Source organism: Anthonomus grandis, chromosome 18, assembly GCF_022605725.1.
Source record: "Anthonomus grandis grandis chromosome 18, icAntGran1.3, whole genome shotgun sequence".
NCBI lineage: Eukaryota > Metazoa > Arthropoda > Insecta > Coleoptera > Curculionidae > Anthonomus > Anthonomus grandis.
The window spans coordinates 13,140,800-13,164,070 of NC_065563.1; the positions used below are offsets into that span (position 1 = coordinate 13,140,800).

At 33.2% G+C, this 23,271-nt stretch overlaps 2 protein-coding genes across 6 annotated transcripts; one reads left to right on the forward strand and one right to left on the reverse strand.

Moving 5' to 3' along the window:
* Positions 1-5: 5 nt before the first annotated feature.
* On the reverse strand, positions 6-1,530 carry LOC126746797 (uncharacterized). 5 transcript variants are annotated; one of them, XM_050455194.1, is made up of 4 exons: positions 1,377-1,530; positions 375-601; positions 235-321; positions 6-118 (listed from the first exon to the last, which is right to left on the reverse strand). In XM_050455194.1, the coding sequence occupies exons 2-4, from the start codon at positions 576-578 to the stop codon at positions 89-91; spliced, it is 321 nt and encodes a 106-aa protein (XP_050311151.1). In that variant the 5' UTR covers positions 579-601; positions 1,377-1,530; the 3' UTR covers positions 6-88. The 5 variants fall into 5 exon arrangements, with proteins under 5 accessions (XP_050311151.1, XP_050311152.1, XP_050311154.1 ...); XM_050455195.1 differs by lacking the exon at positions 1,377-1,530 and adding an exon at positions 1,175-1,339; XM_050455197.1 differs by lacking the exon at positions 1,377-1,530 and adding an exon at positions 1,246-1,265.
* An 88-nt stretch (positions 1,531-1,618) lies between these two features.
* Positions 1,619-23,199, forward strand: LOC126746767 (SWI/SNF-related matrix-associated actin-dependent regulator of chromatin subfamily A containing DEAD/H box 1 homolog). Its single transcript, XM_050455120.1, has 16 exons — positions 1,619-1,844; positions 1,898-2,154; positions 2,207-2,399; positions 2,456-2,534; positions 2,592-2,769; positions 2,823-3,007; positions 3,065-3,258; positions 8,638-8,776; positions 8,845-8,980; positions 9,041-9,178; positions 12,394-12,603; positions 17,370-17,594; positions 22,308-22,519; positions 22,578-22,778; positions 22,837-22,922; positions 22,983-23,199. Exons 1-16 carry the CDS (start codon positions 1,739-1,741, stop codon positions 23,090-23,092), a joined length of 2,649 nt encoding a protein of 882 aa, XP_050311077.1. The 5' UTR covers positions 1,619-1,738; the 3' UTR covers positions 23,093-23,199.
* Positions 23,200-23,271: the final 72 nt, after the last annotated feature.

A 23,271-nucleotide genomic window follows, 5' to 3' on the forward strand; every position in this document is an offset into this window, starting at 1 on the left:
AACAGTTGTTTTGCTCTCGATAAAATTCACTTTATTACAATAATTAACTGAAAGGTTGACAATTTATTTGGATTCATAATTGTTTGGTTTAAGTGGTCAATACTGGAATGTTCCTTACCTAAAACAGCAAAAAATCAATTAAAACTTTTTGTCCCTTTAAAAGAAAATATCCCATAACAAAATCGTTTAGGCTTAATTAGTATTGTGTAAAAAAAAAAATAATTATGCAGCCACCAATGTTTGCAGCTCCCCCTTCTCGTATAAAGCTTTCACGTCAGATCCTCCCCCAACGAAATTTCCTTTGACAAAAACCCTCGGCACCTATAAAGGAACCATTGCAAAAATTCCATTTTATTAATTAACTAAACACTCACAGTTTTCGCTCCAGTAATTTCACCCAAAACCCCTTGAATCTCATCGGCATCGTCTCTCAAGTCCAACTCCACGGTGGTGTACTTCTCCTTTAAAGAATCAAACACCTCTTTGGCCAATTTGCAATAGGGGCAGTAAGTTTTCGAGAAGATCACCACCTTGTCGCTTGCAATAAGGTTTTTTACTTCAGTCACTTTCGATGACATGTTTGGTTTTGTTAGTAGTTGACCTAAAAGTTAGAAACATATAGGGTGCGTTCTTCCATAACACCTGATGACATGACAAACAAAACATATTAGTGTATACTATAATTTATAATACACTAATTATTCAGTAGCAGGTGTTTCTGTAAAAAATCCCTGAAATCTAATCACTCAAGTAGTCTCACCAATAACCTTGTTTTAAGTTGTCTATCTTTAAAATAGGATTAAGGAAAAGTAAGTACAAGGTCACCGATTAATATGTTATAGTCACATTTGGGGCATAGTGTAGAACAAAATTAATACGATACCACTCGGCTGAGTGTAGCTAGCAGATGACAGTTTGTGTATTATTCCCACCTAGCATAAACCTACCATCTAGCTAAACCTATTCAATATTGCCACTTATATTTAAAAATGATATATGCATGCTCCAACACCACTTCCCTTTGTTGAAGTGTCATGTCGACAATGAAAACCCTCATGCAATAATTGCTCTTTAATATCTGCAAATGAAGGAATAGGGGCTTCAATTTAACATTGTTCGTGTTCGGAAGACAAAAATTAAAGTAATAAAGTAGTAGAATCTTACTTGAACTTACTTGATTAGGTTGTGAAGGTTGAGAAAATGAACCTTTCTAGTAAGAAATTCAAGGCTAAAACTATTACTCACTTTAACAGTGATCAAACACTGCCTAAGGCAATAAATGAATATTAGCTATTGCAATAAAAATGTGGTAAAAAGTTAGGTTGGGCTCACTTTCATACTCTTATCAATGTCTATAATCAGCAATGATTACTTACCCGTGGTAACAGTAATCAAGAACCCCAAAAATACCGCTTATGGCCTAATAAACTGCAAAAATTTTCCAATTTATTAAAAGTTTAAAAAAAAAAACCTAAAACGTCAAAGTCATATGTTAATGACATTGGATCTATGATATGTCATAAAGCGGTCACGTGACCATGACAGTTAGAATCAACGTGACCGTCACGTGAGCCGATTCGGTCCACCACAAGGGTGACATCTGTCACCTGTCATCTCGGCATGTAATTCAGCTGTCCGCGGTTAGCGATCGGTTTTCTAAGATCTCTCTCATTGTTTTCTTTTTGTACATTAATTGTGACTAAATTCTAACTAAATAAGGTGCGTATTAATTAATAGGATGGCGGAAGGTCCAGATTCCAGTCCGGTACTGGCGTTACGCGGTTTCCGATTTCAAAAGAAACCCCAAATTCAAAGCCAGTCCAGCAATGATATTTTAAACTCTTGTAAGTATTTAACGTTAAAAAATCCCCCCTTTTTGTTATCGCGTAATTTTCAGCACAAGACACCAGTCCTGATATTCCCAGTACAAATAAGAGAAAAAGAATCTTAATATTCAGCGATTCAGATTCAGAGGTTGATACTAGTAAAGAGAGGACCATTTCTCAAATACCTTCACAAAACACTAATCCTTTAGCTTATAATGGATTAAGTTCTGCTCCCTCAAATGGTGTAGTGGACAAGAAAGCGGGAGTAAGAGAAAAGGAAAAGCAAATGAAGTTTTTACTAGAGATATTTCCCAATATTGAAACGATGGTAAGTCAGTTCTAATTTCTAATCATGTAGGGCTATAAGTTTTTCTCTGAAGAAAATCCATGATACCTTATCGAAACATGGATTTAACACTGATGCAGCGGCAGCAGAGTTGTCCCGCACATACACAAGAACCATGATGCAAACCACTTATAACAATTGGAGTGAAGAGTATGAGAAAAATAGTCAAAGTTCCACTGGTGGAGCCAATAAAAGATGCGCGAACGGTGAACCTAAAAAAAAGAAAGGTATAGTATTGACTATGGCAATTGCATTTCAGTTTAATTATGTTTCATTAAAACAGTGAAAAGAAGCAATGAGTACGATAGTGATGACAGTAGTGGCAGTCACAATGACTTCAAAGACCACCGAGTGTTTCATAGGTAATTTATTGCTAACAATTCACTCACAATAATCACTAAAATCAATTCTTTAAATAGTGATGATGATGACGATTCAGATGCTGAAATAAGCGATGAACTAACAGGTGACAAAAAAAAAGTTCTGGACTTTTTCGAGAATGCCACCACAAACGAGCTGCAGCTGATGCAATACTGTTCAAAGAAAAAGGCTGACGCTATAATCGAGTGCAGGCCATTTGCCGGCTGGAAAGATTTGGTGAGAAATTTGCCTTGCAGATCCAGAATTAAAACTGAAAGTCTTTATTTTAGGTAACAAAACTGCAAAGTAACAAAAATTTGAGCACGGACTTACTGAACTCGGCCCAGCAAGTGTTACTCACCAGATCCAATATAAGAATTTTAATGAAAAGATGTACGAATTTGGCTCAGCAGCTGGAGAGGGCGGTGGCGGCCGGGGCAGGTGTTAAGAAACAGCCCCCAAACCTGTCGTCAAAGTAAGCGATTCTCTTGTTGAGTTTTTTTTCTTTACATGTAAACGGGTTTTATTCCAGTCTTAAACTCACCACTTACCAAATGGTCGGCCTGAACTGGTTGGCGGTACTGCACAACCAAAAAGTGAACGGGATCTTGGCGGACGAAATGGGTTTGGGGAAAACGGTGCAGATTATCGCTTTTTTGGCTTATTTGAAGCATACCGGGCAGGCGCAGAATACGCATTTGATCGTTGTTCCATCGTCTACATTAGGTGAGAATTGAACCTTAGTTTCTTTTTTTTGTATATCGTCCTGGAGTTTGTGTTTTTTTTGCATAATTGAGGAGTAGACTGTATTAAATAAGGTATGGTTGAACACAATAAAACACAAGTGATTTAACTTCAATATGGATTATATTTCTTTTACCAAAATTCTAAGCATTTTGCGTGAGAGCTTATTAAGAACTAACTAAAAACAGTGTTGTTGGCAATATATATTTTTTATACACACAAAGAGCGGCATGACTGTTTCATACACAAAATCTCTTATTCAGCTAGATTAGAAGGCCAGTCATTTAGGAAATCGTTTTCTAAACAATCTTTTATAAACATACACGAATATGCTTTTTGCTTATTAACCAACAGACCCCCTCAAAAAGATATGAGTTTAAATCTTTTAAAATTTACGGCTTACGGGGAGTAACAATGATCCAACATTTGTTGCATGGGTTAGGGAAAACCCCACAAAAACCTAACCAGATCATAAGCGGTTTAAATTAGTATTTAAGATACATTTTAATTATTTGCAATTTACAATTTTAACCATTATTAAAAAAAATATTAAGCCTATTATGGCTTCTTATTTCTCTTGAACATTTTTCTCTTATGTCCTTGTATTGTTGTGGTGGCAAGGACTTTGTCAATAGGTCAGCTTCTTGTTCACCTCAATCAATCAATATTTCAAACAGATAATCTTGTTTTCAATTTGTTCACGAGTAAAATGGTATTTAATGTCGATATGTTTAGAACGTTTATGATTGACAGGATTATTTGCCATTGCTATGCAACTTTGATTGTCTTCATATAAAACTATTGGTTTAAACATACTGACATTGATACTCATCAATAAAGACCTAAGCCATAAAATTTCTTTTATTGCCTCAAATACCGCCATGTATTCAGCCTCAGTTGATGATGTAGCAGCTGAATTTTGTCGCCATGTAATCCAAGTTATTGTACAATTGTCAAATAATTTAAATAGACAACCTGTTGTACTTCGGCGATCAATTTCATTATTAGCCCAATCGGCATCAACATAGCCTGTTAAAACATTTGGTGATAGTTTTCAATAATACCAATTTTATATTTAATGTTCCTTTAACATATCGCAACACCCGCTTTAAACATAACCATAGTTCTTTATTTCCTTTTGTTTGATATCTACTTAATAGATTTAAGGCAGTACATAAATCTGGACGTGTACAAAGCATTGCGTACATTAAACAGCCAATTAAATTTTTAGAGGGTGCATCAAAACTATCTTCTGAATTTAATGCTGTATAGTTTAATTTTACAGGCAATGGGGTGCTGACGGGGTTGCATTCACTCATGTTAAATTTTTGCAAAACAGATTTTAAATATACAGTTTGATCTAAAGAAACTTCAGAATTTGACCTATTTGACCTATCAAACCGCTTCATCAAAAATTCTTTAAAGCTATTCATTGGTTTTATATTCTTTGTTGCAATTACCAAATCATCGACATATAAAATGATATAAATATTTTTATTTACATTACCTCTGTCCAAAAGATATAAACAATGATCTCCTAAGGAATTTACAAATCCCTTTTCTATCAATACATTATTAAAGCATTCATACCAGCACCAAGCTGATTGCTTTAAACCATACAACGATTTATTTAATTTACAAACTAAATCATTTGTCGGGACTACAACACCGTCAGGGACCCTCATAAAAATGTTTTCTTTTAAAATCCCATTAAGAAAGGCCGTCCTCACATCCATTTGATGTGTCAACAGTTCATATTGGTTTGCTAACGCAAGAATACACCGGAATGTACTGATACGCGCAACCGGCGCAAACGTTTCATTATAATCCAGAGATTTTCTTTGGGCGCGCTACTAAGCGAGCTTTATACTTGACCCAATTTCCGCTACTATAATATCGCCTTTTATTGTAAACACCCTTTTACAGTCGACCATATTTACATTATTTAGCTTTTGTACAAACGTCCACGTTTTATTCTGTTCTAAGGATTTTAATTCGTCTTTAATTGCTTTTTCCCATTCAACCCTATTTGGATTATTAGCTACGTCTTGATAACATTGAGGAATTTCATTTTCAGATATTTTATTAAAACCTCTTAAGCAATTATAAATTTCAAAGTTATCCTCTTTATAAGAAATTATTGGTTTAGCTTTTAACCTTTCACTTCTTCTCATTTCCTGTGAATTATTTAATGTCCTCGGATGATAATAATTATTATCATCTGAGGTACATGGACTTTAATTACCACTATTTGAGCTCATACTTATTTGTTCAGGGACATGCTTTAAACTTGAAGATGTTTGACCTTGAGTGCAATTTTCAGGGACACTTCTACTGAGTGTTTGTTTGCACTTCTTACTGTCCATTTCACCAGGAATAAAATTATTTACAGAGTTATTTTCATCAACACCTCCTGTTGATAATTTATTATTTGTACCTATTGGTATATTATTTACGTCACTATCAATTTCGCTACCAATTTTTACTAATTCATCAAGTTCTAATCTTGATGTTTTATATGAAATTTCATCAAAAATTACATCGCGCGCAATAATGAATTTTCCCGATTTTACATCAAAAATCTTATATCCACTTAGCGCATAACCCACAAAAATACCCTTAAACGATTTACTATCGAATTTAGCTTTTCTTGTTTTATTATACAGCAAATATTTTTAAGTTACCTACTTTTGGTTTTCTACTATGCCACATTTCATACGGGGTTTTGTCTAAATTTATTGCTTTTGTTGAAGACCTGTTTACTAAATAGGTTGCAGTTAAGATTGCTTCGCCCAAGAAGCGTTTGTCTAGACCTGCACTATGTACCAACGCACGTATTTTTTCGGTTAAAGTACACCGCCACACCATTTTGTTGCGGAGTGTATGGCACCGTAAGATGATATGTTATTCCGTTTAATTTACAGAAATCTTTCATTTCGCCCGATAAGTACTCCCGACCGTTGTCACAATATAAATTTACTAATTTTGTGTTAAAGTGGGCTTCCCCTTTTAGAACGTAATCTTTAAAACAAATAAAGACTTCTGATTTATTTGACATCAGATATGTTACCGTATAATGAGTATACTCATCAATAAAAGTTACAAAATAGTTTTTATTGTCTATTGTCGAAGGAGTTATTTTCCCACATACGTCAGAATGCACTATAAATAACGGTCTTTGCATGTACTTTTTATCTTTAATTTTTTTTAAAGGGCAGACGTGTTTGTTTTCCGCTTATACATGCTTTACATAATGAGTTAATATAATTTATATCTTTTAAGCAATTATTATCACTAGCTAGTCCTTTTACTTTAAATTGAGAGAACTTTTCCTTACTTATGTGACCTAATCGCTCATGCCATATTTTATTTTTGTCACAAATAATTTCAGCAACGTGACATACAGCCCGTGCTGTCTTATACGCATTTTTTATTAATAACTCTATAATATACAAGTTATTTATGCGCTTACCTTTTATCATTGTTGTTTCGGCTCGTTTGATCTCTACACCTCCAGTTTCAGTAAATACAACTGACAGTCCCGCCTCTTGGATGCGCCTCACTGATATAAGGTTGACAGGCACACTGCTGCTGTAGAGGACATCACCACTATAGCCAAGGGTTGTCGTTACATTTAGAGTGCCAATATATGTCGCTTCTATGATTGTATCCTTTTTCGCAACACTTATACGAATTGGCTCCAATAGTAAACAACTCCATATTATTGATAATATGTTCTGTGGCACCAGAATCTAATACAAAACGCCCTGATTGTTTTGTATTGGAGCTATTACACATCATAAATGCAAATGACTCATTTATAACAGCATCCTGATGCATTCTTATACTTTGTTTATAAAAATAGCTTCAAATGATTTTTCCTGCCACAATAAAAACATTTTTGCACTTGTTTATTTTTAAATGATTTTCTTGTATGAAATGTATCTTTTTTCTTCCATTTGTCAATTTTTGTTGGAGCTCTAAAATGGAGCGCTTTCATGCTGGTGTCAGCATTTTCCCGTATTAAATACTCCTCATGCTCCATTAGCATACCTTTTACAAATGCTAATGTCAGTCTATCGTCAGTCATAGTTTTAATTGCAGCTTTTACAGGTGCATAAGTTGAGCATGTACCAAACTTTAGTAGTTTCGCTCACCTCCATGCCACAGGCAGTTAAATCACGCACCATTTCTTCTATCTCCATCATGTGCTTTTTTTTATGGGAGTTCCTGGTTTAAGCTTGCAATTAAATAAACGGTCCTGTACACATAACTGGGTTGACACCTTTTTGCAAGCATATAAGGAATCGAATTTTTCCAGAATTTCCCTAGCTGTTGCACGGCCTAGGGGTAATTGAAAAAGTATGATGTCATCGAGGTATTCGATTAGCGTACCCCTTGCAAAACGTTCCCATTTTACCCACTCATCAGTTAGTGGTATTGGTGGTTCTTCACTAAGCACTTTACTTGCACCTTGTTCTATTATTTCACTAAGCCTAAATTTCCACATTAAATAGTTTTCTCCATTAAACAATTTTAAATTACGTTTGGTTACACTAGCCATTGTTTTATTTTCACTAAGATACACAATCACTGGCGATCACTTATGTGTCTGGGCCCATAACCTATTAAATAAGGTATGGTTGAACACAATAAAACACAAGTGATTTAACTTCAATATCGATTATATTTCTTTTTCCGTAATTCTAAGCATTTTGCCTGAGAGCTTATTAAGAACTAACTAAAAACAGTGTTGTTGGCAATATATATTTTTTATACACACGAAAAGCGGCATGACTGTTTCATACACAAAATCTCTTATTCAGCTAGATTAGAAGGCCAGTCATTTAGGAAATCGTTTTCTAAACAATCTTTTATAAACATACACGAATATGCTTTTTGCTTATTAACCAACAGACTGTTTAATTGAATGTTGTCCATCGTTATTTTATTGGGAAAGAGAAAAAACTGTCGTTTGTTAATGACTTAAAATAAATAAAAGATGCAGATTATTGCACCAAACACCCCTTTTAAGCACATTTCAATTATTAGTGAAAGCATATCCAAGAAGAGTGAGATTTTGCCAAGAAAATCAGCAAAAAAACATACTTCAACGAAAACTACTGTAGCTACTGAAATCCTTGACCCAGAAAGACGTTTCTATCCTCAAAACCACCCTCAAACCTTATAATTGCAATATAGTTCTAAAAACTTGAAATTTGGTGGATCTTGGATCATCCGGGACAAAATTGCCTCTAACTCAAAAAGTCTCCGAGTTAGAGGCAATTTTGAAGAAAAATATCGTTTGAAAATTATGGAGATTTTGCGGTTCAGTTCCTCAGTTCAATTTTTCTTGCATAGATAATTGGAAAAACGAATTTGCCCGATGGTGCCCGGAACTGAGAGTGTTCATGTACTACGGATCAACCGAGGAGAGACGCGCTTTCAGGTTCGACTTGGCCAAAGGCATGTTGGCGGAATTCGACGTCATATTAACCACGTGAGTTGCCCGGTTCCTTCACCATTTTCTCCCCCTCCTTTCGACTTAACTTTCTAATGACCTTTTAGATATACCATCATAGGTAATAGTCCGGAGGAGAGAAGGATGTTCAAGGTGACCCCACTGCATTATGTCGTTTTCGATGAGGCGCACATGCTGAAAAACATGAACACCCAAAGATACGAGAATCTAATAAGGATAAACGTGAGTTTTACAAGTAATGGGAAAATGGCGTATTTTTCAAAAAAAAATTAAATTTTCCAGGCCAAACATCGCATCTTACTCACAGGCACTCCGTTGCAAAACAATTTGCTCGAACTGATGTCGCTGCTGGTGTTCGTCATGCCGAAAATGTTCGCGGAAAAGGTCGACGACCTAAAGAATCTTTTTCAGAAAAACTCCGTGAGTACAACAATCTTAGAACATTGAAAGGCTAGAAATAGCATGCCGTGGAACTATGGGCAGGTTTGTTTGCTTGCAACATCTCTGATGCAATGATGCCAAATGGCAAAAATCACTTTATAATATCATAAAAATTTTCAGTTGTTTCCGAAGGCACAAAACAATACTACTGCTCCCCTTTAATAAAATATCAAGCATTTTTTAAAAATAAATTTGATAAGATACTCTATATCGAAGTCAATATAAGTTAAGTAAATGAAAATAAAGTACGAAGAAACGAGAAAACGGTAATGGCATCGCAACGCCGCTCGATCGCATTGTTTATGTCACAGATACAAGCACTCTTTACCAGTGACGTCGTCAACAAATATTTACCTGATAAATTTTTATTCATTAATAATTAAAGAGTTTGAGTATAAGTAATATTACCATTTATGAGCTATTTATGTGTTTTTTTTAATGGACTTCATTAGAGGAAGGTCCTAATGAAAGGCAGCATTTTTATGGAAATTAAATATTTTATTAATATAATATTATAGATTTCTTAATAAATCATGTTTTAGGACACAAATTTTTAACATTTTGCAAAATTTTATTGTTATTGTTATATTGGACAAAACTCAGTTTTACATCACTTACTTACATCACATAATATATACTTCTATGCTGCTGACTTTTTCAAAGGGACAGTATTGCTTCAGCGGAAAAAGTTAAAACTACAAGGATGTTCTAATTGTGAAGAAGTTGCAGGTTTTTTGTAGGTTATAAGATTTTTATTATGAGTATTTAGCCTGTATAATGGTTTTGAGACATTTAATATTGACCTATATAATACCTAATACCAAATATTATATCATATTAATTTATACTAAAAAACAAAGCTAAGAATAAAGACTATGTACAATAGATTAGATTAGAGAGTTTATTAGTAGTAATATACAAACAAGTGCTTTTACAAGTCAAATAAAATATGTAGTATGTTGGGCTTTTCCATAAAATCATGTTATTTAATAATGACTTGAGACATCTAATTCAATTTCTTTGGCGCAAATTTGCTTGATACAATCTTCGAATTTTAATTTTTTGTTCTTTATTTTTTTCCATAATCTGGTGACAAGTGATTAAGCTCTTGAAACGGTGGAATCATCAGTGCTTAGGTCCTCAGGATATCATTTTGATTTTACCCTAGAATAATGTACATAAAAATATAGTATTACCAAAATTAAAAAGAAAAAATTAAAAAAATGTATTATGATAATCCAATTGATCAATAAAATGTATGTTATTATAGAGAATCTTTGTAATGTCATACATTTGATTAATTGCATTTAATTAAACAAATATAATACCATATCACTTTTAAATAAGATATATAGAATAGGATGATACATGGCATAAAACTAGTAGTCTATTTTGAGTGTATTTTTACCTTTTCCTTGGCAGAGTCAGGGAATGTGTAGCAGTTAAACAAAAACGGCTTGGATGAGAAATAGTAATTGTTGACCTAGACCCCACGGTTACTGTAGAACTATAATTCTCAGATGCAGTTATTGTTGATGATGAATGATTCGATCTGTAATTATACAAAATTTGGTGTATCAAGAATATTAATCTATTTTAATTATCCATACGTGTCTAAGAAAGTATATTAGCTTCACTGTTTGTACTATATACCATTTTGAAAGCTAAAGAAGTTTTTGCACTCTTCAGAAAAGCTACCCCTGTAGCTTTGAAGGGTAAATCACTTGGTAAATTAACTGAATTATTGGCTGCTGTGTTTTTAACCAGTGCATCAGAAATTCCAGTAAAAAAATAGTTTTACACACATACCTAATTTAATAAGTATTAGGTATAAATAAATCTTATATGAGTAACACTAATACTTTTTGTGAAGAAGCTGTATGTTTTACAACATAGCCCAAGCACAAGTTTTAAAAGGTTGTTTTTTTAGCTTACATAATGTAGTAAATAAAAGCATGCAAACCTTTATCAATAATTCTAAGGTAAAATATACTCATACCTATAAATATATTTAAAAAAATTATCTTTGAGGTAGAGCTGATTTTTTTAATAAAGTCTGGCTACTGATAATATTATCTCCCTTATATCACTTCTAAGGATGTGATCTGAACAAACAAATATGTTCTTTTTAAATGTGTTGATTTCCATTAATGAAATCCATTGTTCCCTTTGGGCATAATCGTTGGGCAATCTATAATAAGTATTTGATATTTAATCAAAAAGCAGAAAAAAATTACAGTAATAAATTAATATGTGGTGCCAATTACTATATATATTATTGTAAGTTGCAATAAGGTAAAAAAAAAAAAAATATGGAACAAATTTTAAAGAAAGACAAAATTAACTTTATACATAGATATCAAACTATATATAGATAGGTATTATGCATTTTTTCTGCCAAAACAACAAAAAAAACATAAAATCCTGTAATAAAACCAGGGACAACATTCTAGTTTTATATCTTTTATAGCCTATTAATAGATGAATATGTTCAAAAAAATATTTAGATTTAAAAATATAAATATGTTGGTATTTTACGCGCACTTTCACATTCAAATTTTTATTAGGTTTATATCTATAAGATCCCCTATTCTACGTTTATGATGATGGTTACCCCATGATGTGATGTTATAAAAGTATCGGTACTTACTTGTGAAAAGATAGGCTTGAATCACGTTTTTATCATGATGCGCCACAAACGACACAAGTTTTTGCCATCCTAGCAATTTAAAAAAACACTAAAATGTGGCCTTTTTTCCTTTTTAAACCAAAAATTAAAGAAAATACACGAATCCCGAATATAAACAAAAAGCCGTTTGACAGATGACACAACGCGTATGGTTTAATTTTGTTTTTTTTTTTGCTTAAGGATATTATATTTATTCTTAAAATAGGTTAATTGTAGTATGTATACTTTTTATTTTAAATTTCCTATAAAATATAACAGAAATAAGTTAAATTAACGTTATAATGTTTGTTAAAATATAGCTAAAAATTTCCTCCGTTGGAAATTTGTGTCGACTTGACAACAGAGAATCGGCACATATGTTTGTAAATAAAACACCCCTCTTGCCCCTGTGCACATGTTGGACTCAAACAAAGTTGTTGTTTACTAATTCTAGCCTTTCAATGTTCTAAGACAACAATTAATAAAAAACAAAAAAAAAAAAAAACGAAAGCGTGATAATTTGTAGAAAACCAAAGAGGACCAGTCGGTGCCGGCGTTCGAACGCGAGCAAATCGAGCAGGCGAAGCGCATCATGAAACCGTTCGTGTTGCGACGCCTGAAACGGGACGTTTTGCAGGATTTACCGAAGAAAACCGACCTGGTGGTGACGGTTTCGATGCTGCGCACCCAGAAGCAGCAGTACACGGACCTGGTGGCCGCGTATAAGAACATCGGCGTAAGAATTCTGCGTAGAACAGTAAATCTGTCGAAGAAAAAGGCCGTTTTGACGATACCCCCCCAATAAACACATATTCGTTTTTAAAACGTTTAAAATGACGAAACACCAAAATTTAAAAGCGTTAATAATAACGTACAATCAACCCAAAAATGTCGCGCATATAAACGTTGTACGAAACGTGTAAAGTGAAACGTTGAGAATAAGTGTACATTGATGATATATTATATATCCTAAAAAAAAAAACGTTTCAGCAACTTAATTGAAAAACCTTAGTTAGACGTATAGTTTTGGTCACCTGTCAAAAAAACTGCTTTCCACCTGACGAAAAGTAAATAGCAGGTAGGCACATAGTTGTAACTAGTAGAAAGCAGGTTTTTTGACAGGTTACCAAAACCAATAATGTCTGATGATGACTATACATATACATAATACAGGGTGATTCATTAATATTGCACGAAAATGAAATGCCAGTTTTTTTGGGTTAAATTATGACGAAAAGTTCCTATAAACATATGTCCGAAAGTGCTTCGTTTCCGAGATACAGGGTGTTCAAATTTTCTTAAAAAATCGATTTTTTATTAATATCTAAGAAATGCCTTTGCTGTTATTCTTTTCGTTGCTTTGAAAATGCAATAAATAAAATACCAGTTCATTTAACATTACTAGGTGTGGCTCAGTGATAAGGTGTTGTTTTTTTCCTGTCAAGTAGACAATTTCCTCATTTTTGTCTAAAATGGAGTACACTTATAGTGAAATGTGCGATATGCACTTTGTGTATGGTCTTGCTAATGGTAATTCACAAGCAGCGAGGCGTATTTACGCGGACAAATACCCTAACCGAGTACTTCCTCATAGTCAAATGTTTACTCGCCTCCATCAACGTCTCAGAGAAAGTGGAAGTTTTAAAAAACTTACAGTCGACAATGGACGACCCCGCACAGTTGCAACCGCAGAAGCTGAAGAAGCAGTGCTCCACGAAATCGAGGATAATCCTTCAACGAGTACAAGACAGATTGCTGCCACTTTAAACATTAGTCAGCCAACAGTGTTTAGAATACTGAAAAATCAGCTTTTGTACCCGTATCACATCCAGCGGGTACAAGCACTTTTGCCAGACGACTATCCTCATAGAGTGGCTTTCTGTCGATGATTACAACAAAACATTGTAGAAAATCCTCCTTTTTTATCAAAAATACTTTTCACGGACGAAGCTAATTTCTCCAGAAATTCGATAATGAATTTCCATAATAATCACATTTGGGCAGATGAAAATCCACATGGAATAAGTGAAAGTCGCCATCAACACCAATTTTCACTGAATGTTTGGGTTGGAATCATTGAAGACCACTTAATTGGTCCTTTCTTTTTGCAACAAAGGTTAAGTGGAGAAGTGTATCGGCGTTTTCTTCAAGAGGAGTTGCCAACACTATTAGAAAACGTCCCGCTTGACTTAAGGTACCAAATGTTTTTCATGCATGATGGCGCTCCGGCGCATTTCAGCTTAATTGCTCGACAGTATTTAAATAGAGTATATCCCAATCGTTGGATAGGTCGTGGAGGTATACAACCCTGGCCTGCGCGATCTCCCGATCTAAATCCAATAGACTTTTTCCTCTGGGGCCACCTCAAGCAATTAGTTTATACCACCCCCATCGAAAATGTTGAAGAATTAAGAAATCGTATTATTGCAAATTGCGATATTATTCGAAACACGCCAGGGATCTTTGAACGTGTTCGCCAGTCAATGCGTCGCAGGACAGACGCATGCATTGCAGTTGGAGGAACTCATTTTGAACAACTCTTATAGCGTACGTTTCTTAGTCCATAGCTTTTCATTACCTTCATCAATTTACTAATGTTTATTCTAAGAATTTAATTAATGTACCTAAGTTTAATTAAAACTATTTTTCAACAGGTAGTACAGTTAATGTCATGTCAAAATTCCAAATTACCGTATTTACTATTCTTCACCCTGTAAATCGATAAGTAGGCATTTTATTATGTTTATTCAAAAAATCTACTAGGTGCTATTTTTTGTACAAAAAACCTAACCCGCTTACCCCGTGGGCACGTCCCTGGAATAACAAATTAACTGTCATATGTCAAAAAGATACATCATTAAGATATCCAGAAATGGTGTGAATGACATTGCAAACAGCAAAGGCATTTCTTAGATATTAATAAAAAATGATTTTTTAAGAAAATTTGAACACCCTGTATCTCGGAAACGAAGCACTTTCGGACATATGTTTATAGGAACTTTTCGTCATAATTTAACCCAAAAAAACCGGCATTTCATTTTCGTGCAATATTAATGAATCACCCTGTATATACACGACACGTAGATACTGATGGTAATACTTTTGATAAAAAAAAACATATGACAGTAGTTAGTATAATATATAACTTATCAGAAATGGTAATGGTGGTCTTTTGAAGCGTAGGTATACAAAAAGAATATAATGATTTAAACTTTAGACACCTACCCATAAATGAAAATAAAAATAATATAATTTTTACTTTATATTCTGTTAACTAGTGTATTTTATTGGATTTGAATTTTAGAAATTAATATAGTGTTAGTGTTAAAAAATCAACTTCTGAAATCTTAAGATTGGAGGGGTAGTGGTAAGATGAAATTAAAAACATTAGTTTTAATTTTATTTAAAAATCAAAAATATTAACATTCTTTAAATAAGTCGCAAGTAAACCAATTTATACTAAAAGAAATGGTAAATATTTTAATGTATATCTACACAAACGTAAACATTAATCTATAGAATAAAAAAATATTAACATTACTCAAATTAAGTTCAACTGAAATAATGTTTAACAAAAAACTGTTAGAATAAAGTATTCTTACACAAACGTAAACTTGATAAAAAAAATAACTCAATCAATGTTTAAGACTAAACGCAACTGAACTAATTTTTAAGAACAAAGAAGGTTTATAACATGTACATTTACAGAAACGTCGTAACCTATAGATGAGGCAAATATTTAAATCCTTTCACCATGTTTTATGCGCGTGGCTGAACGCTTTAGCCACTCCTTTACGCTCCATGCTACCTTTAAATCGATATTTTATAAAATATTTAATTTTTCTGGAAGGAAGCAAAATTTGGATGCCTATACCTATATAAAAAACATTGTTTACAACATAAAATCCAATAGAAATATTATACAGGGTATCCCATTTAAAATAATATATTTTGATATGCCTGCCGACCAGATGAGACCCTGTAAATTCAAAAATAAGATCGAGATCACTTTTGTGTATTTTTTAGTCTTAGAATTAAATCTACTTTCCGATCCCAAAATTTAGATTAAGAGGTGTAAAATCTCTCTATTGACTAATTTTGGCATGCACTAATAATAACTTACCTTTATTGGCAAACGAAGAACTGCTAGTAGAAACACAATAATTGCACAAATAATACAAACTCCAGAAAATATAATATGAACAAAACACTCACCCTGTGTCGTTTCTTTGACGATTTGCTTACTTATAGTTATCATTGTAAACATCCTCTTTACCCAAATTTTCTTAGACCAATCAAAGCGAAGGGTTTATGTTTGTAAAGCGTAGTGTTTTATATACGTGTAAAAGACGTTTAATGTTGTCGTTATTTAAACGCATTAAAAAAAACGTTATTATAACAGTAATAATATAATACCCATGGTCATTTCGATACAATGCAAATAATTTCTACTAAAGTTTTGTTTTGTTTATATCTTTTTAGGCAAATATCTATTTTTTAAATTTTTTTCGACAATTTGTTATGCAATGGATAGTAAAAATTTTCTTTATTCCAATTTTCCAATTCCAAAGTTTTTTTTATTCGTGTAAAAGACGTTTAATTTGGTTGTTATTTAAACTGATGAAATAAGGTTATTTTTTAGTGTCTTTTATACATGTAAAAGACATTTAAATTGGCTGTTATTTAAACCAATAAAATAACGTTATTTTAACAGTAAATAATATCCATGGTTATTCAGATAGGTTACAATGCAAATAAATACTCTTTCATTCGTTTGTTTACAAATTTTTAAGCAAATAAAATAATTTTTTTAATATTCATTTAAAACTTATACAATTATTGCACTTAAAGAATGTTCAGCTTTGCAGGCAGCTTAGAGTTTAAAGTAGAATCGATAGGTAATATATATGAGTTAGCATTATTAACATCTTTATTAACACATTTTTTTCGTCGAACTTTATCTACATATTATTCAAACGCAATTTATAGTTACCAAAAAAGAAGAAACATAAGTACCAAGATAATATAATGAATTTTCTATTTTATAATAATGTTTATAGAATAAATAATATCTCAATTAATAAAATTCTTTAACGTTTAAAAAACATTTAAGATGATAGAAGAAATAAAGTTATTAAAACGTTATAAAAATATTAAATTTTATTTTGGTGTGTATTCAACGCCCTTTTAACATTAACTTATACCGTTTTATTTTACACCAAAATTCAACGGTTAAACTTTCAACCTAAAATGTCCTAACACCAATTACCAACGTATGACACGTTGAAAAAATGTTAAATAAACGTGTATGTGTTTACTGGGACAGTACCTAACGGTAACGAGGACACAACAAATTTCAAGTTAAATTTTTTGTAGGCTCTTTTAACGATTTTTGTAAAAGAAAGTGTGCAGGTAATTTTTCGTCACAGATTTACTGTACAATCGATTTTTCTTTGTCCTCCTTGTTCTAATTCCAGTAGATTTAATTTACGTTTATTGTAGCAAGAGGGCGAACAGTACAACGGGATGAGCATAATGACCGATCTCAGGAAACTGAGCAATCATCCGTTACTGATGCGTTATCAGTATGACGAGGGTAAAATCGAGGAAATCGCGAAATTATTGGCGAAGGAGCCGGGTTACAAGGACACCGTCGTCGAGTATATCGTCGACGATTTAAGGTGGATGTCCGATTTTGAGATTCACACTTTGTGTCAGGGATTTCGGGTACGTTTTTCTTTCTTTCTTTTTACTGTATTGTGTAAAGTAAGCTCTAATTGAGATATTTTTCCAAAAACTGTTGTAAGAATGCTCATAACTTAAAACTGGATTTCGTTGTCAATTTAATGGAATTACTGGAAAATATATATTTAAATTTCTTAATTAATTTGATTAGATAACCATTTCAGAGTTTCCTAATTAATTTGCAAAAAATTGAAAACTTTTTAACATTTTGCAATACTCGTAACTTAAAAAATGTATTAACCGAATGAACTGAATACTTGTCAATAGATCCTTTAACTAATTTGATTAGACACAAATTTCAGCATTTTTCAAAATATTTGCAAAAATCTGGATTTTTCAAAAAAGAAAACTTTTTACCCTTAATTTGACTGACTTGAAGACTTGTCCAATGTGCGCTATAGCTTCTTTTTATTAAAGAAAACTCCGGCAAGAATTATTTTAAAAAATACTGGATATATTAAAAAACACAACTAACTACTTGATTACAAATAAAATGGAAAAGTTAAAAATAAAGTAAAAGGTTTTAAACGGTAAAACGATGACGATGAAAAGAGTGCGCTACTCTCGATAATCTTAATACGAATTATAATAATTTTCACACACGAGCCAATTTGGTTGTTCGAAAAAAGGCTGATACCACAAAAAAATGCTGATCTGGCTGCGGAAAGTCTGAAGGTTTTTACGAGTTGCATGAAATTGATATTTTGTCCATTTAATAAAACTACAAATAAGCCGCTGGCGCCACTGAGGCGGTTAAGGATTGTACAATGGGAGAAATTTCGTTTCCCCAACGAATTATAAATAAAATGCATGTCTGGAGCTCTGCACCCAAGCATAGTTTAAACCTGCTGGATTCTATACAGAAGAGAGCTATTCGTCTTATCGACAAACCAGAACTGACAAAGAGTCTGGAGCACAGGAGAAATGTGGCTGATCTCTGTTTATTCTACCGTTATTATCACGGTAAGTGCTCCTCTGAGCTGACAGACCTGATTCCACCCAGGGCTGTTCCGGCAAGAAGGACACGTCTAGCTGTTGCGGCTCATCAACATGGAGTCCACCTGCCTACCCCAAGGACGTCGCTGTATCGAGACTCATTCATCTGGAGAACATCTTCTTTGTGGAACGGGCTTCCACCTCACATATTACGCATACAACCTACAGCGATTCAAGATAAATGCCCACAAATATCTTCGCGCAAGCACCACTCCAAGAGTGACATAGGACTTTCCTCTTGTGCTTGTGTTTACCATAAAAAAAAACCGCTTGATCTATCAGTATTTAGAGCCCTTAAAATCACTTGGGATGCTAAGCTAGTAGACTGGCAAAGAAAAAACCCTGATGTGAATATTCCGAAAAAGGAGTTTTGTCATCTAATAGGGAAAATGCGGGCCGAAGCCAGTGCAGAAATAATAAAAAATGGGTTTAAAAAAGCCGGAATTTCTCCATTTAATAGGGATATTATAGCAGACGAAATTTACGATCCTGAAGCTCTTAAAAGGTGGAAGGCTTTAAGGATTCAGCCACAAACTCGCAAAATACTTCAACCATGAGTCTTTACCTATTATAACGGTACCAGGAGAAATTGAAGAACTGCAAATGAGAAGTCCGATATAAATTCTAATGTTTCCGCAATGAGCTTGGAAACGACAATTCGATTATTTTTTAGCAAAAAAGAGCAGGCTCCAACTTAAATTTAGCAATTTATTTCAGTTCTCTAGCATTTATAGTTACTTCACAATTAATTTTCAAAGTACTCGGATATATTACATATAAGCTTTTACAAAGTATGTGTAATAAAATCCCATAATTATAATCTATCTCAGTACATTTTAAGGTGCACCTAGGTAACCAAATACCTGTATGTGCAAAAAATCAAAAACAATTTTATAAAAATAAATATTTAAACAAAATATGTCCCATCCACTAACTATTGCAAAGTTTCCATTTAACACCCAATAAATAATTAAACATTAGAAAACAAAAATCTTTCACGATCACGTATGAATACCTAAAGCTATGAAATATGAAAATTAATTAACAGTAAGTAGTTTTTTAAATACATGTAAATGATCATAAATGTAATCCCCAGATATTTTACAAAATTTTTTGACAACTTTTGTATGTCTAATATATGGTGGTAATAAGTTGTACAGTTTGGGTGCGTGGTAAAAAATTGATTTTAATTTCATAGTAGTGGCAACAGTTGGAATTGATAAGTGTCTATTTACATTTAATCTAATCTGATACTGATGATTAACAAAGTTCTTAAATTTATTCGACTTGTGAACATATATACAGAGCGACCAACAGTATAATGTGCGTACATCAAAAATATTTCTGGAATAAAGTAATGCAGTAGAAAATCTTTTGTTTTTTTTGAAAATAACTTTTAAAATGTAGTTTTGGGTAACATTTAAAGAAGTCAATGTGTTTTGGTATATCCCACCCCAAAGAATTAGACCATACCTTAGTAGTGATTCCACAATTGCTTTATAAATCGAAATCAAAAGTTGTTTATTTAATATTTCCCTGAGCACATAAAACTTGTATATTAGTTTTCGAATATTTTTTGATAGTCTAAGGATGTAAAGTGCGAATAAATACGCCATGTTTAATTTTTTCCTTGTACCAGCGCGGCCGGGATGATACGTCACAGGCGCCCAAGTGGACGCGACGACCGACGCTAGCATGTCGACCGCGCACGCTGCTTTGTTAATATTATTATGCATGTTTTTGCTGTTGTTTGTGTTTTTCAAAATGTCTGCTTCACATACCTGCTATAAATATTGTATTGTACTTTAATAAGTTCATATGTACATATGTTCTATGTCGAAAAACGCCTTAGACAACGCAAGGAAAATGGTTGGACCGGTATTAGCCTATATTTACAATGTTAACGAAGTGAGCCGAATTTTTCTCGCATTATGGTGACAAGCTTACTTGTTTTTGAGTGTATTTTAAGAGATTCTTGGTTTTTTTAAGTAAAATTATTGGTTAAATCTATACTTTTTGGATATTACATCAAAGTGGGATGTTCAGTGTTATGATTTAAATTTCGTAGGAAAAATAATTGCCAAATGACATTTTTGCAGATTTGGTGGCAAGCAGCTCGTTTCAGGTGTTATTTTCCTTGTCTAAGAAAAATGCTTAGTTTTTGAAAAACAGGGTGTCAAAGTAAAAGTTTATTTTTAATTATTTTTGAATAGAAATTATAGTTTTAAAGTTTTAGTAAGTTGTCTGACTGACCACGAATAAATCCCTGTTCCATTGTAATTAGTCAATAAGCAAAATACGTCAATAATAAAAGTTAAAAGTCAAAATGTCAAGAAACAAAACCACCCTGTCAAAATAACGCCGGGGCACTAGGCTGTGGCTGGCTGGCTAGCGAGCGCTCTAGAATACACCGTCGCGTCGCATCGGCGTCTATGACGTAGCGCGTAATTGGGACGGAATCTCGGGAGGTATAAAAACCCCCGACTAGCAGCCTTATAACTTTGCAAATACTTACCCTAACAATTGTTTGAGAGTTTATTGCTCGACAATATGAAAAGACCGGTTCAATCGTCAGGTGAAAAAAAGAGAAAAAAGAAAGTTTGTCACGGTGCAGAAGTTATAACAAGTGAGCAGGTGTTGGAACGTCTAAAAGACAAAGCAAAAACAAAGACCAGCAGATCAAAACCACCTCAGAAATTGTTCGACGCTGAAGACGAATTTCCACTCTCCAAGTTTATAGGAGTACTTGCAAATAAAAACAAAAAAAATAATATTAAGACTTTAAGAAAAAAAAGACGTGCTTTAAGTGATACCACTTCTGAAGAAGACCTTTTAAGTGAAGATGACTTGGATGACATTGAATCTTTTGAAAATTTTTTACAAAATGATGAAGACTTGCTTACCTTTTCTAAAGCCATTTCTAGTGTAGAAGCTAATGACTGGATGCTTGTAAAGTTTTTAGGAAAAAAATTATTAAACATTATGTGGCTCAGGTAATCAAGGTAGAACACGATGAGGTTACCGTTAAATACTTGAGAAAAATCAATTTTCTTAAGAACAAAACCGTTTTTATCTTTCCTTTAATCGAGGATATTTCAGATGTATATCAGAAGGCTGATATTATTTCGATTTTGCCTGCTCCAGTATTTGGTCGGAGGGGTGAAGTAAGTTTTGCTATTTCATTTACAATATTCAATAAATTAACCATTTACTGATAGTTTAAAAAAAATTTTTAGAAATAATTTTTACGTTCCTTAATTATTTTTGTTAGTTCCTGAAGTTTTGTGAATTCAGAAATAAACGTGTTAATTTTGTAAAAAAAAATATTAGTTTAATTTTTTAAAAGTTTGTAAAATGGTAACAGTAAAAGATAAAATTAAGCAGTAAAAACCACATAAAAACTTACAGGGTGCAGAAAAACGCTCTTCCCCCAACAAAGGTTCCACAGCATTAGATATGTCGGCAGCATGTAAAAACGCACTTTTTAGGGGGCATGACAATGAAAAAATTGCATTTAAAAAAAAATGTTTGGTTTTTATTTAATATTTGTTAGTATCATTACAAACATTCCAAAAATATCTGCCCTATTTAAAATATTTTTTAAAAAAATATTGGTTCTTTAAGTGTTACTAATACAAAAAGTGGCCGCACTTGCTCCAACTCACCTTAATAAATTTTTAAAAAAAAACTCCTTTTTAGTGCTTAAGCACCTTCACTTTGCCGGACAGCGCGATCGTGTCCTCCGGCAAATTCACTTACCTGGACAAGTGTCTGCCCTCCTTACAAAAAGAGGGCCATCGCGTATTAATATTCAGCCAGTATGTGATACTTTTAAACGTCCTAGAGGTCTACCTACAGATAAGAAACTATCGGTATTTGAGGTTAGACGGCAGCACCCAGGTGGCTATAAGGTGCGAAATAAACCTTTTTTTTTTTGCTTTTTTTGGTCAATTGGTTTTTTTTTTTTAGGCAGGACCTTATAAATGAATACACAGAAGACAAAAGTATCTTTATATTTCTATTATCTACGAGGGCGGGCGGTTTGGGCATAAATTTGACCAGCGCCGATACCGTAATCATCCACGACATCGACTTTAATCCTTATAACGATAAACAGGCGGAGGATCGGTGCCATCGGATGGGACAAACGAAACCCGTCACCGTTTATCGGTAAATAATAAATCGTTTGGAAATTCCTTCTTAAAAAAAACTCTTTTTCTCGTTACAGGCTGATTTCCCAAGGTACTATCGAGGAGGGAATGTTGGCTATGTGCAGGGAAAAATTAAGACTGGAAAAAGACATTACAACTGAAGGTATTATTATTATTAGAAACTCTATAGTTCATTTATAACCAGGACATGATTTATTTGCAGAATCTGATAATCCGGATGTGAAAAGTGTGGTGAAACTGCTCTCGTCGGTGCTGGGAATCGATGCGAATCAAGCCACAAACCTCGTGTCACCAAACAAAGAGCCCAAGTAATTGTTTCTTTTTTTTTTGTTAGTTAATGATCTTCTTTTTAGGTATAATTTAGTTGAAAAAAAGTTTTTTTTTAATATTTGCCCTTTAATAAAAAATCTTATTTTTTACTTATATCTTTTTGTACAAAAAGATTATCTGTTTTATTTAGAATCTCTCGGGAGTATTCCACAAGGATTTAT

Bases quoted from the DNA above. Each gene is read 5' to 3' on its own strand.
- LOC126746797 (XM_050455194.1), bottom strand. From the start codon at position 578: ATGTCATCGAAAGTGACTGAAGTAAAAAACCTTATTGCAAGCGACAAG. The intron at 322-374 runs GTGAGTGTTTAG...GTTCCTTTATAG, and splicing joins AAATTACTGGAGCGAAAACT to GTGCCGAGGGTTTTTGTCAA. The intron at 119-234 runs GTGGCTGCATAA...TTGCTGTTTTAG, and splicing joins AGGGGGAGCTGCAAACATTG to GTAAGGAACATTCCAGTATT.
- LOC126746767 (XM_050455120.1), top strand. From the start codon at position 1,739: ATGGCGGAAGGTCCAGATTCCAGTCCGGTACTGGCGTTACGCGGTTTC. The intron at 2,155-2,206 runs GTAAGTCAGTTC...TTTTCTCTGAAG, and splicing joins TTCCCAATATTGAAACGATG to AAAATCCATGATACCTTATC. The intron at 22,779-22,836 runs GTAAATAATAAA...TTCTCGTTACAG, and splicing joins AAACCCGTCACCGTTTATCG to GCTGATTTCCCAAGGTACTA.